Source organism: Rhinolophus hipposideros (genome assembly GCF_964194185.1).
Source record: "Rhinolophus hipposideros genome assembly, chromosome: 12".
In the NCBI taxonomy this organism is placed as follows: domain Eukaryota; kingdom Metazoa; phylum Chordata; class Mammalia; order Chiroptera; family Rhinolophidae; genus Rhinolophus; species Rhinolophus hipposideros.
The window spans coordinates 22,941,027-22,955,032 of record NC_138058.1 but is presented as its reverse complement, the minus strand read 5'-3'; the positions used below and the strand labels follow the sequence as shown (position 1 = coordinate 22,955,032).

The 14,006-nt window shown below is 33.1% G+C and overlaps 1 protein-coding gene across 3 annotated transcripts in view; it reads right to left on the bottom strand.

Annotated features, from left to right (window-relative positions):
- Positions 1 to 2,891: 2,891 nt before the first annotated feature.
- The window catches only part of GCFC2 (GC-rich sequence DNA-binding factor 2), a 43,328-nt gene continuing 32,213 nt past the window's right edge, over positions 2,892 to 14,006 (bottom strand). For 2 of the 3 annotated variants that reach the window (XM_081068015.1, XM_081068016.1), the window contains exons 13-17: positions 10,427 to 10,503; positions 9,003 to 9,069; positions 6,819 to 6,965; positions 4,250 to 4,374; positions 2,892 to 3,435 (exon numbers count right to left, since the gene is read on the bottom strand). In XM_081068015.1, coding sequence (XP_080924141.1) covers positions 3,318 to 3,435; positions 4,250 to 4,374; positions 6,819 to 6,965; positions 9,003 to 9,069; positions 10,427 to 10,503 — 534 coding nt within the window. In that variant the 3' untranslated portion in view covers positions 2,892 to 3,317. The remainder of the gene's footprint in view (positions 3,436 to 4,249; positions 4,375 to 6,818; positions 6,966 to 9,002; positions 9,070 to 10,426; positions 10,504 to 14,006) is intronic. The other variant, XR_013994580.1, reaches the window with a different exon arrangement.

The following is a 14,006-nucleotide window of genomic DNA, read 5'->3' as shown; positions in this document are numbered from 1 at the left end:
CTAATGCTGTTCTAAAGACTTTCCTTTTCCCACTGAGTTAACTTGGCACCTTGGTCAAAAATTGACTGCCTGTGTTTAGGTCAATTTCTGGACTCTTGATTCTGTTCTATTGATATATTAATCTATTATCCTGATAGCATAGACTTGATTACTGTAGCTTTACAGTAAGTCTTGAAATCAGAGCAAGTCTTCCAACTGTTCCTCCTATTCAAGATTAGTTTGGCTATTTTAAGGTATTTGCATTTCCACATTAATTTTAATATACTATATTTTAATCAGTCTATTTTGTTTAAACCTGATGGAACTTTGATAAGGACTGCATAACTTTAAACCAGTTTATAGGGAGAATAGACACCTTAACTAAAATTTGAGTTTTCCAATTCATGAACATGCTATCTCTTTTATTTAGGTTTTTTAAATTTTCTCAGTAAAGTTCTGTAGTCTTCAATGCAGAGGTCTTGCACATCTTTCTACAGACTTGTTCCTAGGTATTTGATGTTTTTTTTGCTTCTCTGAGATGCTATTTTTGAAATGTAAGTTTCTAATCAGATCATTAGCATGCCCCTAGGCTTTGATTTTTGTAAGATCTTTCTAAATATGCTTATTAGGTCTATTTTTTTTTGTACAGTACATTCAAGTTTTCTATGTAAACAATCATGTCATTTGAAAACAATGACTGTTAATGCTTGTATTCCATCTTTATGCCTTTTTCTTGACTGTGTATGGCTGTGACCTACAGAACAATGTTGAACAGAAATGGTGAGAGAAGACATCCTTGCTTTAATTAATATTTCACCATTAATTATGATGTTAAGTGTAGGTGTTTTGCAGATGTTCTTTATCAGACTGAGAAACTTATATTCCTAGTTTTTGTACTGAGAGAGGGTGTTGAATTTTGTCCAATGTGTTTTCTGTAGTCATTGAGATGCTCATATAGTTTTTCCTTTTATTCTGTTCAGGGGTGAATTATACTGATGGACTTTCTATTGTTAAACTAACCTTGCCTTCCTAGAATAAACCTTTAGGTTTCATGTATTATTACCCTTTTTTATACATTGTTGGTTTCAATTTGTTAATATCTCAAGGACTCTATGTTCATGATGGATATTGGTCTGTTCTTTTCTTGTAATATCTTTTTTCAGGTTTTGTATCACATACAGTATTTCTAAGGAGTCATCCACATAAATATCACTTTGTCAAAAGCCTAAGAAAGGCAAAAGTCAATTGGTTCGAGGTGTTTTTCATGGTTACTTTTTGGTTCCTAAACCATCATGAAAAAAAATTTTTAAAAAGGTCTGTCTCATTCTGTAAAAATTTCATTTGAAAAAATTTGAAAATTTCCTTGAAAAAAATCCAAGGAAAGAACTGAGATGTGCGGTGAGTTGCTAACTCAATGTTCTGTTCTTGCTACTTGTATTCCTACCATTCCTTCTATCCGTTTCACAGCAACAGGGGAAAAAATAAGAAAAAAAAATCTGTACTGAGGTTAGGCAAGCTTCAAAAATAAAATGTTTTTGAATATCCTCAATTATAGTATATGGTAGATGAATCTTGAGGTTCAAACTCCAAGCACAATGAAATTTTAGTTGAAAGATATTGAAATTTAAATCAATTTGTAGTTCTGAAAATAGATCTAATATTTTCCATTCTATGAAAGGAGAAATCTCTGTCCAATAGTTAAAATGTTAGGGAACACATCCAACAAATCTTTAATAAAAAATCTTTAATAAAAATGCAAAAGTCAAAGGGAAACTTACAAATGTACTTTTTAATAGTAAAAAATTACAAATTTCATATACAATAAAGTATGTCTCATTTATGTAAACAATCAAGACACACACACGTTTTTGTAAATAGAGAAAAGGTCTCAAAGGGTAACACTGAAGTGAAAACAGCAACTACCTCTGGTAACAATAATTGTGGGAGAATGTGAAATACTTTTCATTAATGGCTTGAATTTTCTAGATGATAGTCTATTCCTGTATAATTTCTGTAACTAAAATAAACTTTTAAAAAATTGTTTGAGTGAATCATAAGTCTTCAGTGCAGTAGAAATAAACACATCCATCTACTAAAATACATGCAGTTTCAAAAGTGCAGGTGATAGTGTCACAGGCCACATGCTCAAATCCTACAATATAATCAATTTTTTTCTGATTATCTTTTGTGCAACAATATGCAATATATATATATATACACATATATATATATATATATATATATATATACATATATATATGTATATATATATATATATATATATATATATATATGTAGGGTTGCCACTGAGTTTCTTTACAAACAGATTTAAGAAAAATTATTAGTAAACCCTTACTTTGAAAAATATGCTCAACTTTTTGATTCAATTATCTTGCCTCAGATTTTAATTATACAAATATTTCATTAGAAGATGAATCACATGTTCTGAATATTTAAAATACCTATTTCTTCTCTAAGCTTACCACCAATGACAAAAACCATAACAAAAAAGAGTAGTAACTACCTAACATGTAATGACTTAGTATACCAAAAACATCATGCACAAAATTAAAAGAACAATGGCAGATGAAGAAAAACTAACACCAATATCTTTAAAACGTGAAGTCCTTACAAATCCGTAAGAAAAAGATGAATGGAAATGTCAAGAAGAATTACAAATGGCCAAAAAAAACCAAGCATTCACTTTCAAATGCCAAAAGAAACAATTAAGATTTTTTTCACCTATTAAATTTACAGTGAGTTAAAATGATAATGCCTATTGCCCATTGGCCTCTCTTGCACTTGTGTTGGTACAATACAGTGGTATAGATTTCAGAAGGACAATCTGATAATCATTAGTCATCAAAGCCTTAAAATGCCTTAATCAATTAATACTTAACAAATAATTCATTCCAATTAAGATTTCCATTTTAATTTATTTGTAAGTAGAGGTAACTAAAATGAAGAGAACTAAAAGATGTATTTATGAATCAGGACAGAAGACACCAAAGCCAAAGCAGCCATATAAGCAAGGTTTTTCCAAATCCTCTCTTAAACTGGAAAAGCATCCAAAAGAATCAAAGGGAAATACGTTAAACTCTTCTGTCCCTGTGTGCTTAATTCCTGCAAACACCACAGAATTAGGAGGGGCAGCCTTTCCTGCTACCAGAAGATAGAAGGTGGAAGGAATGGAGGGATGAAGTCCTTTGTTTTTTTTTTTCCCCCAAAGACTTGTCTCCATTACTAGGAATAAAGAGGCACCAGGTGTTTTTTTCCCCCAGCAAAGGAGCAGTGTGACTATACTAAAATTTCATTTTAGTACTTTCCTATAAAGTTACTCAAACTTCTTTAATTACTGATTTAAGATGGTCTAAGTGGTATTCTTCTATAAAGGATTCTGCTTGATTCAAAGCTCTTACTTTCACCAGAATAAGGATTATTTCTTTGACTTCATCCCTGAAAAATAAACAAAAAAAGCATTTTCCCCCTTAATGCAATGTATGAGAACACAGTGAATCACCAGTTGTTAATCTGAAACAAAAACTTTACCTTAAGCCAGTATCTAAATAGCATAGATGCTACCCTCTCCACATAAAGTTGGAACACAGACTAGTTAGTGGATGTATTCTGGCAAATTTTAACGCGAACGATTTTAAAAAGCAGAAAATCACAGAGCAATCTATCATCAGGAATCTGAACTGTGGTGAGCTGCTGCTAGCCTGTCTGGGCTGTTATGGTGGAAGCCTCGGTGGGAACACTCACCCCACAGACATCATCTAGTTCTACAAATGGGGGGGGGTTTACCTTTTTTTTTTTTGAGAAGTGGTTTACCAGTACACCACTGTCCTTACGCCCCTGAACATCTAATGCTGTGAATGAGGCATGCAAAACAGAGATCCCGCTACTGTTGGGTAAACAGCAGGCTGCAGATCTGTACTTAAACAGTGTTGACACTTTAAAAATAGCCAGGGAAATTAAAAACATACTTAAAAAGAGGCTTTTGATTTATGTTTTTTAATTCTAAATTACCATGTGCTATAGTTTTCTGGAAGTGCATATTTTGGAAGAGATTTACATTTAAAAATATGAACTAATATGCATGAGGTGTGAGTATAAAATAGTGAGTGATTCCTAAGTTTACACATGAAAATGTCTAACTACAGTGATAGTCTCAGCAGATTCTTAGAATAAAAGTACGAACCTTTCTAAAAATTGCGAAGAACAGACTCTTTGAACTATGCTTATGGGGGTACAATTAAATATGCATTACCTGAATTCACTTCTAGATAATTTATGTGCAGACTGCAATAAAAACTGGATGAAGTTTTCAAGCTGGGGAATAGATGTTCTCATGGCAGAATTTTCAAACCATTTTTCTGGTAAATATGCTGCTATCTGTTAATCAAAATATACAGTGGTTTTTAATAATGATAGTTATCATCTAAGGACTTTCGCTAACATGAGCCTCACAGCGATCATGCAGGTTGCATATTCTCCCATTTTATAGTTTATGATTAAATAAATTTTGAAAATTCTCCCTTTCTTTGGCAAGGGTTATACACTTGAAAAAAAATACCTTATTTTATTGCCAACAGGTTCAAACAGACTACTCTTTATGAATATTCTCTAGTGGTACTTGTAGTACTTTCTATACTCTGTATTCTTGAGCCATTAAATCTGTATAAAAAATAATTTACAACTAAATGCCAGAAATTACTAGACACAAAACATTTCTAGTCAATACAACTATAAAATACATACATTGAATATTATTTCACTAAGATATAAGGTGACTCAGCATATGATCTACAAATTAGAGTTGAGCAATCAAGTAGGTAATTCTAAGATACATAGAATTAAAAAATTAATTATGGCTTTGATTTTCTTATAATTTAATAAATTGCTTTTAAATGTCCATGGCAGCATAAAGACAGTGTATGTGCAATTTTTCTTTTGAATAAAACAAAAACAAAAACAACCGCTTATCATCATCATGCTAAAGGTAATACATGATTTGGGGAAATGTTTTGGTAAAAACAGAAAAATGCTAACAAAAGAAGAAGAGAAAAACTTCATAGCAGGAGAAGAATAAAAGGGAGAGGAAAGGGGAGAAGGGAAAACCATTCAAACAAATTCTTGGACAACCAAATAGGTTATGCTACAGTTAGTAAGATCAAGATCAGTTCTTATATAAAGTTGGGGGGAAATGTACCACATATTTATTATAAAACGTGTTAAATGAAAGTTCTGCAATGCACTCTTTCTAAAATAAATCTGATCGGTGGCATTGAAAACACACATAAGGAAAAAGATTTACACTACTCCTTAATTACCCTTTGCAATTATCCAGAAGAAATGCAGAAACATTGCCTGACTAAGGGAAAAAGTCCTACAAATTTTATTATGCAAACTATATCTCATGTTTTAAACAGATAAACCAGCCCTTACTGGCTTGAAATTTAATGTCATTTGCACTTGGCTTTCCCTTTTTTTATCAAAAGTCTCAATAAAATTCTCATGAAACCATCTAGCTTTTCCATAAGTGATCCCAGGATGTAAAACCACATTGTCTTGGCCTGGTTTTCTAGCCACAAGCTGTGGAGAGAATGTCATGTGTCCTCTATTTCTGCATGGTAGACTCAGGGTCAAGGGAGACTAAGTGGAACTGAAACACACATCATTGGATGCTTTAAATTTTGGTAGATAATGTAGTTTAAAACTGCATGATATAAAAACTACAGCCAGAGAAATCATGGTTGGCTAGAAACTGCAACCTAACATTTTATATATTGTTTTTTATTTAATTTATACTGTAAAGTAAACATTTTCCCATATTAAAAATTCTTCAACATTACTTTTATGGATAATGTTTTTGGACAATTAGGTTGTTTTCAACTATCTTCTATTATACATAATGCTACAATAATAGTCCTATTGTTAACCCTCCTTCCACTGGTGCAGACTGTTTCCCAGAACCACTGCACCAAGTATTCCAAGTGAATGATACCCCTGGAATAATACTGGGGCTGTTGTTTCCCTGTGCTGATGACAATACTGGGAATTATAATGAAAACAGTAAAAAAAGTTTGCCAACACAATAGGTAAAATAATATTCTTATTGTATTATTTGCATTTCTCTGACTACTAGTTCTGTTCATCTTTCCACATGTTTAGAGGTTATTTTGCGTATTCTTTTTTGGTGAATTGAATGTCTTTGGGCCGTTTTTAATTGGAATATTTAAATTGTTTACTGATTTATAAAGAACTTTTTTTATATGTAGATATTAATCCTTGTTATATAACTTTTATCTCTCAGTTTTCAACTCCTTTTCTTTTTAACATTTTATTATAGAAAATTTCAACCAACTGGAGAAAACATAATTATAGTGAGCTCAATGAACCCATCTTCCAGTTTTGACAATGATCAAATAATCTTGATACCTTTTTGGTTAATGTTTTTTGATCCACTGGAATTTTGTATTTTTATCAAATCTATTCTTTCTTTTATCATTTCTTCTTTTGGTTTTAGGTTCAGAAAGGACTCCCTTACCATCAGATATAATCATTTATCTTCTTAGTACAGTATTTTAAATAATTCTTTATTTTACCTGCAATTTATATAAGTATTTAGTGAGAGGTAAAGATCTAATATTCTTTTTGTAAACAGTTAACCAGTATACTAATTTTTAAATATTGAGGGGTTGCTTCTGGGTTTCTGGTATGTTAAACTAATTTGTCTGTTATTATGTGAGCAACACAATTTTAATTTCTACAAAATAGATTTTAATAACTGAATTTTAAAAAATGATAAAATTAGAACAATTTCCTCCATAACTCACCTGGCTGCACTTTTTAACACTATCTGGCCCCGGTATGGCATTAAGAAGAGCTATGATAAGGTACCGATTTAGCAGCTTCCCCAGTCCTAGCTCTTGCAAGGTGTCATCTGGGAGGAGTCCATTCCATAAAAGAATATTGCCGAAGAGCTGAAATAAAATAAAATGTCAAGTGACTATGTACCTTCCTCCAAAGGAAAACTGGAACAGTCTCCAAACAAACATAAAAAGTTGGCCAAACTCTTACCTTCACTACAATTAGCACTACTGGAACTGTCCATTTTAGAAACAATAGAAAATATTTCTAAATAAGTACCTGACACTTTCCAACCTCCTCCTATTTGCTCATCCTATTTTCCTTTTTTAGGACAACCACCTAAAAGCCCTCTCAAACAAATTCACTGGAGCCTTTCCAGATCAGTAACCTTCCTTCTCAATCCATACTCCCAAAACCTAGGGCCAGCAGATGCAAGACCACAGGACCCCAGGATTCATAAAGGACTGTTAAAGCCAGTGCCACTGTTACCAATGTGTGTGACCTTGAGAAGTCAATCAAACCTGAGAACCTCATTGCTCTGATATACAGAATAAGATTAATAATAACTTGTAAGTTTGGAGATAACTTGGGTAAAATACTTAAAAGAAATCCTAATAAAATTAATATGAGTTGCCTTTCCCTCCTCTAAATCCAGATCTTTCTGTGAATTTGACAGTGTTTCCCACTTTCCAGTATTATATTTATCACTCTGAGTGCTAAACTACATGCCATTGTACTAACCTGCAGTGCTCTTTATACTTGGTCATTGTGATGTTGCTCCCTCTTCCTGGAAAGCCTTTTCCTTGACTCAACCACATGACAAACATGAATTTACCCTATTGATACTATTTTTGCTGAGGTCACCTATGATCTCTTAATCATCAAATACAATAAACATTTTCAGTCTTTCTCCTAATTCTTTTCAGTGGCATTTAACACTTTAAGACTTCATTCTTGAAAACCCCTCGCTTACCTACCCTTATGCCACTCTCTTGTGACCATTCTAAGTTTCATAATTCATTTTAAGGTTTCTTTGAAGACCGAATTTTCTCTATTCACCTGTTATGTCAGTGTTTTCCAAGGGTCTGTACTTAGCCGCCTTCTCATGCTTCACCCAATCTCCTCAGAGGCTATCTCATTAATGACAGTGGCTCCGAACACTGCCTACATGGGGGTAACTCTCAAATCTCCAGCTCAGATTTGTCCCCTGCAATTCAGACTCGTATGTCCAATTGCCTCTTAGACCTCTATTCCTGTATTTGTCCCATAGGTATCTTCAATTCACTATGTCTAAAACAGATCTTATCTATCCTCCCAAACCTGTTCTTTCTGTATCCCATCAAATGCCCTTAAACAATGTCATAAGTTATCAGGCTGCTGAAGTCAGAAACTTGGCTAACACTATACATTCTTCACATATAGTCAACTAGTCATCAAGGCCTTTCACTGGTTCAGCCTAAATATCTTTTGAACCCACCTTCTCCTTACCATCCATCTATTGCTACTGAATTAACAATGACTTCATCCATCACCTTTCAGATCAGAGGTTAGGCCAAGTATGGCTTGTGGTTTAAATCAAACTTACTGTCTGTTTTTCAGAGCTGGTGAACTACGAATGGTTTTTATATTTTTAAATGATTGAAAAAAATAGAAGAAAATTTTGTGACATGTGAAAATTATAATATATTTAAATTTCAGTGTTCATAAGTAAAGTTTTATTCGAACACAGCCCTGCTCATTTGTTTACGAATTGTCTAAGGCGGCTTTTGCAGTGGCAGACCTGAATAGTTCAACAGAGATTATATAGTTTACAAAGCCTAAAATAGTCACTCTCTAGTTTAGGGGTGTCCAAACTTTTTTCAAAGTTTTTCACCAAGGGCCATATGCGGTAAAATACACAAACAGCCAGGCCACTCACTTGAGGTGAAGTACGTATTGCCTCACCTGATTTATTTAAGTAAACTAAATATATTTTTGGAATTTGCTGCGGGCCGATAAAAAATGGATCATGGGCTACAGTTGGCCCGCGGGCCGCAGTTTGGACACCCCTGCTCTAGTCCTTTACAGAAAAAGTTAGCTGATCTCCACTCTATAGTACACTGGATTTAAAAGAAAAAAAATTATTTTTATTTTTGCTGTTTTCGGCTTACCTTTAGACCTGACCAGAACTGTCTTTCTTGGAACTTTGAATGTGGTGATGTTTTATTTTCTACAGCACTAATTTGAAATGAAAGAGAAAGGAGAAAATGCAAATGACTATTAGTGTTTCAGAACCATAGTTTAAGCCTTAAAGGAAATGGAGGTGCTTTTGTATCTATCAAAATTATAAATATATGCACACTTTGACCCAACCAACCCATTTCTGAGAATGCCTTCTGTAGATATTTTTGCACATGTACAGAATATATTTATAAAATTATTCACAATATTGTTGGTAATGGTTTATCACTTATGTGCCCATCAATTACAGGACATCTGTATGATGGCCTATTATGCAGCTTAAAAAAGAATGAGGAAACTATTATACTTATATAATCACATGGAAAGATCTCAAAGGTGTGCTAGGTAAAAAAAGAAGGTAAAGACAATGTATAACTATTTACAATATACTTCCTTTGCTATAAAATGAGGGGAAAATAATATTACAACACATATAAGTATTTAATTCTAATTGCATAAAGAAATTCTGGAAAGATTAAAAAAAACACTAACAGTGACTATTATTGCATGCATGTACATGCATAGAGGAGGAAGGGCAAAAACCTGTGGATGGAGGTCAGGAATGGCAGGGAATAAGACTTTTCATTTTAAATATAAATTAAATTTAAAAAATATACTCATACTTTTAAACCATGTGAATATATTACTTATCTAAAATATTAGAACACAGACCTCAACAGGGCAAAAGTTTTACATGTACACATTTTCTTGATTCAAATTCACCAGAAAGCTTAGAAATTCCTTTCTGTTCTCTCCATAAAGCTCTTCCATCCTGTGAGTACTTGCTGGATAGCTTGAGTTCATGATCCATTACTATAACTGATGCCTTCTTAGCAAATGGATGGACATGCATCAAATACTACTTGTTTCAAAATTTAAAGCTAATACAGAATTCACAGATGCAGTTTCTGGCCCTTCAGTGATGTTCTAGGCCTTATGCTGTGGTTTCTCTATGCCAAGCATTGTTCTGAGCACTCTGCACCTTCATAATGTCCTTTGAAGTAGGCAGTAATTTAATGCCCCATTTTACATTTTCAGTCACAGAAAGGCCCAAGGTCAAATGTCTAGTAATGGTGAATCTGGGCTCCAAAATCTGTACTTTTAATCATTCTGCTATGCCATTTGTCATGTTCTTAGGAACAACATTAAAAAAAACCCCTATGTCCACGTGCCAAGCTTCATACATGGCATATAGAAGGTGACTGAGAAGTATTTGTTGAAATCTCAATTTGAATCTTAATAGTGTATGTGTGTTTTGGAGACACTTAATATAGTTTGTTTTGTATTGCATTCTAAACAACTCTGTATTACATGATTAGCTATTTCATACAATTTAGAAATTAATAGCACTTACCTCTTTGGATACAGAGGAATAAAAACATCATCTTCAATTGCCTTCTTTATTCTTGAAACAATGGATTTAAGTAAATCCTATTAGTTAAAAATTTAAAAGCATCAGTGACAGTCATAGGTAGAAATAACTTTTCCAAAAGAAGTAATTTTAACAGTATACAGCAAATTTGTACACTCACAGAATGAGGTGTTAAAATATCAATTAGGTACAAGAGAACTTTATTCATCCATGTTGTTGCATATCACTGTAGTTGGTGCATTTTCATTGCTGTATAGTATTCTGTTGCATGCATACTACTGATAGGACATTTAGATGCTTTCCAGTTTGGGGGATATTATGAATAATGTTCCTATAAAAATACCTGTACGTCTTTTAGTACTTGTATGCATGGGCATACATTTCTAATGGGTATTCACAATGGAATTTAGTTGCTGGAATATAGTTCATGTCTGTATAGTCAACTTTGTACAGAATGCCAAATTGTTTACAGAAGTGGTGTCCCATTTATATTCCCACTGGCTGTGTATGAGCAACCCTGTTTACCTGTACCCTTACTAAAATGTACTTTGTTTGTTTGCAATTCTAGTGGAATTTTAGTTGTATTTTATATTTTAATTTTTATTTTTCTGTTGAGTAATGTGACGTTGAGCATCCTCTGATATTTTTATTTGCCATTTGTACATGTCCTTTTAGAAAGTAGCTAAGCTGCCTGTCTACATATCTGTTTATTTATTAGGTCTCTTTCTTTCTTACTGATTTATAGACTTTTATATACTCTAGCTAGGGGTCCTTTGTTGGTTTGTCAGTGTCCTTTGATGCACTAAATTCACTTTGGCTAATTCATTTTATTTCCGTATGTCAAAAATTGGAAAACAACTAAGATACTCAATTATAGGAACTTTTAAGAATATCAAGTTATACTCATTTATATTGCTGAAACATTTAGCTAAAGTTTGTGAAGATTGCAGTAAGATACAAATTTAAATATTTAATGAGGCAATGTTAATTGGAAGAAGTAGGTTACAAATGTACATGTCTGTTAGGATTATAACTTTGAAATAAAAGGCTGGATGAAAATATCCTACAGTGGTATCATATCAGTCCTTGAACTAAGATGAAAAGGGGAGTTAAAAAAATTTTTTCCTTGTATTACCAAAATTTCTAAAATAAGATATGTCCTTATTCTTAAAAAGGAATCTATAGTGGAAAAATGAAAATGTATACTACACACTAGAGTGAGTTATTTTTTAAGTCAGTGACAATGTATATAGCACAAGTTAAGCTATCATATACCCTATATACTAAGTAAATTACTCACAAACAGCTTTTTTCAACTAAATATATTTTTTCATAGAAAGTATATCTAACTGAAGTTCTATTTCTCTTTCTACTTAAGTATCTAACATTTTCCTTAAGTGGCCACAGAGCAACATTTAATAAACATTAAAAACAAGTAAAAGGTCAATTTTCTTTTATTCCATTTGTTAAACATTTTGAGTTCTTTTATATGGGACATGGAAGGTGACGAAGGTCATTTTTCTAGGCAATATCTCAAGTAGTATACGAGCTTGTGTAAATTATTAAATTAGTGCTAAAACGATAGTTATGCTTTGATATTTTTCCATTTAATTTAAATAAATGCCAACCTTGACAAATATTTCCCTATTGTTCAAATTTTTGTTTCATCCAGTTCAATAAAAATACTGACCAGGGCAAAGTTGAGAAGATAATCTAATACTAAAAGACTCCCCTGTAGTCACATCCCAATTGGTCAGTATTCTTTAGGTACACTCTACCAGCTTTTTTGTATCTAACTGTACCACTAAGCTTATCTTTCCCCAGTTGATCCATAAGAACAATCAAATATATTACCTACTGTATTGTATGTTACCTTATTTATTAGTGAAAGTTACAGATAATGTAATGGGAGAATATGCTTTGATAAACAATCGTTTGTATTTAGGAGCCTCGTCAATGAGAGATTCTAGTAATCACTTTCTTTTCTAAGTGTTCATAATCCACCTCTGTAGTAATTTATTTTAGAACCTTAACCAGAATCAAAACTATTCTCACCAGGCATTAGCTTATAAAATTGTTTCTTACTTCAAAAACAGGAACTATGCTGTCTGACTCCTTGTGGAACTTTTCTCATTCTCTTCAATTTCTTATACATCACTGAAAAAAAATACAGTGGTATCTCACTGGCAAACTGTCTTAGTAACCCAGAATATTATGTAGTTCCCTGACTCCCAACTAGGAGTAGTTTTGTTATCCAGGGAGTATTTTACAGTCTGGAGATATTTTTGGTTATTAAGAGTGTGGAGTGCTACTGGCCTCTAGTAGATAGAGGCCAGGGCAGCTAAGCATACTACAATGCACAGGACACTCTCCCACAACAAAGAATTATCTGTTCCAAATGGCAAGTGCCGAAGTTGAAAACTCCCGATGTAGTCCAGTATAATAATGTAGCATTATTATTACTAATAATGCAAAGAACACATTTTTCAGCATTAATAGCGGGAGGGCTTCCATAATAAAAATTATCAGTCTAAAAACTTCCTGTTGCTATATGTTCAAATCCTATCGTTTCAGTTAGATCCCAGCTCAAATGCCACCTCTAACATAAACTCTTTCACTGTAGAAAGTATCTTCTCTCTCCTGCCTCCATTTAGAAGTTTCATAGCACTTTACCTGTGGTGCTCACGGCGACGCAATGTGGTCAGTGAGATGAGCTCAGACTTTAAAGTAAGACTAACCAAGGTTCAAGTAAATCCTAGTTTCCTAGTTGAAACTCCAGGTATTACTGTAAACAAGTTTTTGAGACTCAGTTTTTTCATGTGTAAAATGAAGCTATCGCCCATTTTTCATAGGACTGCTGGGACTAAGCAGGATGATAAAAGTGTACGACTTACCAGAGTGCTTAGTATATAACAGGAATTAAATAAGTGTTCTGTGTCTTCCCCACTTCTCACTTCCTATTTGAAATGATAGTTTATGTACATCTTACTTCCTCTAAGATGACATGCTTCTTAAAGGCAGAATCATGCCGGTATCCCTCATCTCTTACTTCCTATAGCTTCCCTCCTTCACGATAGTAATTTCAAGTGCTAAAATTTAATGGTGTTCAAAATACGAATGTCACATGCCTCCCAGCTTTTCAACCACTTTGATTATTCTACTCTGGGTGCTCTCCAGTCTGCTTTCTTAAAGCTCAACATAAAATTCATTTACTTATGTAACTGCATTAAGTATACAACATTTTCATCAACAAAAAGAATGCTAAAAAACAGAGTACTACAATAAAAGTAAGACTGAACAGATTCTTACCAGGGACTTTAGAAAGTTCCTCTTTGTGTCTCATGTTCAATAAAACACAATTCTAACGCACAGTACGATGAAAATCTATCCTACTGAACTCTGGATCCTTCAAGAGATCTCTGCTCTTAACTTCAGCAGATTACAATTAGTTCATATAATGAATGTCAGCCTCATTTAAAAATCACTGTTAAAGCAAGTCCATAATACCACTAGGTTTTTGCCAAAAGAACACAGGTAATGAGGTGGGTTTTGTTTTTCTTTT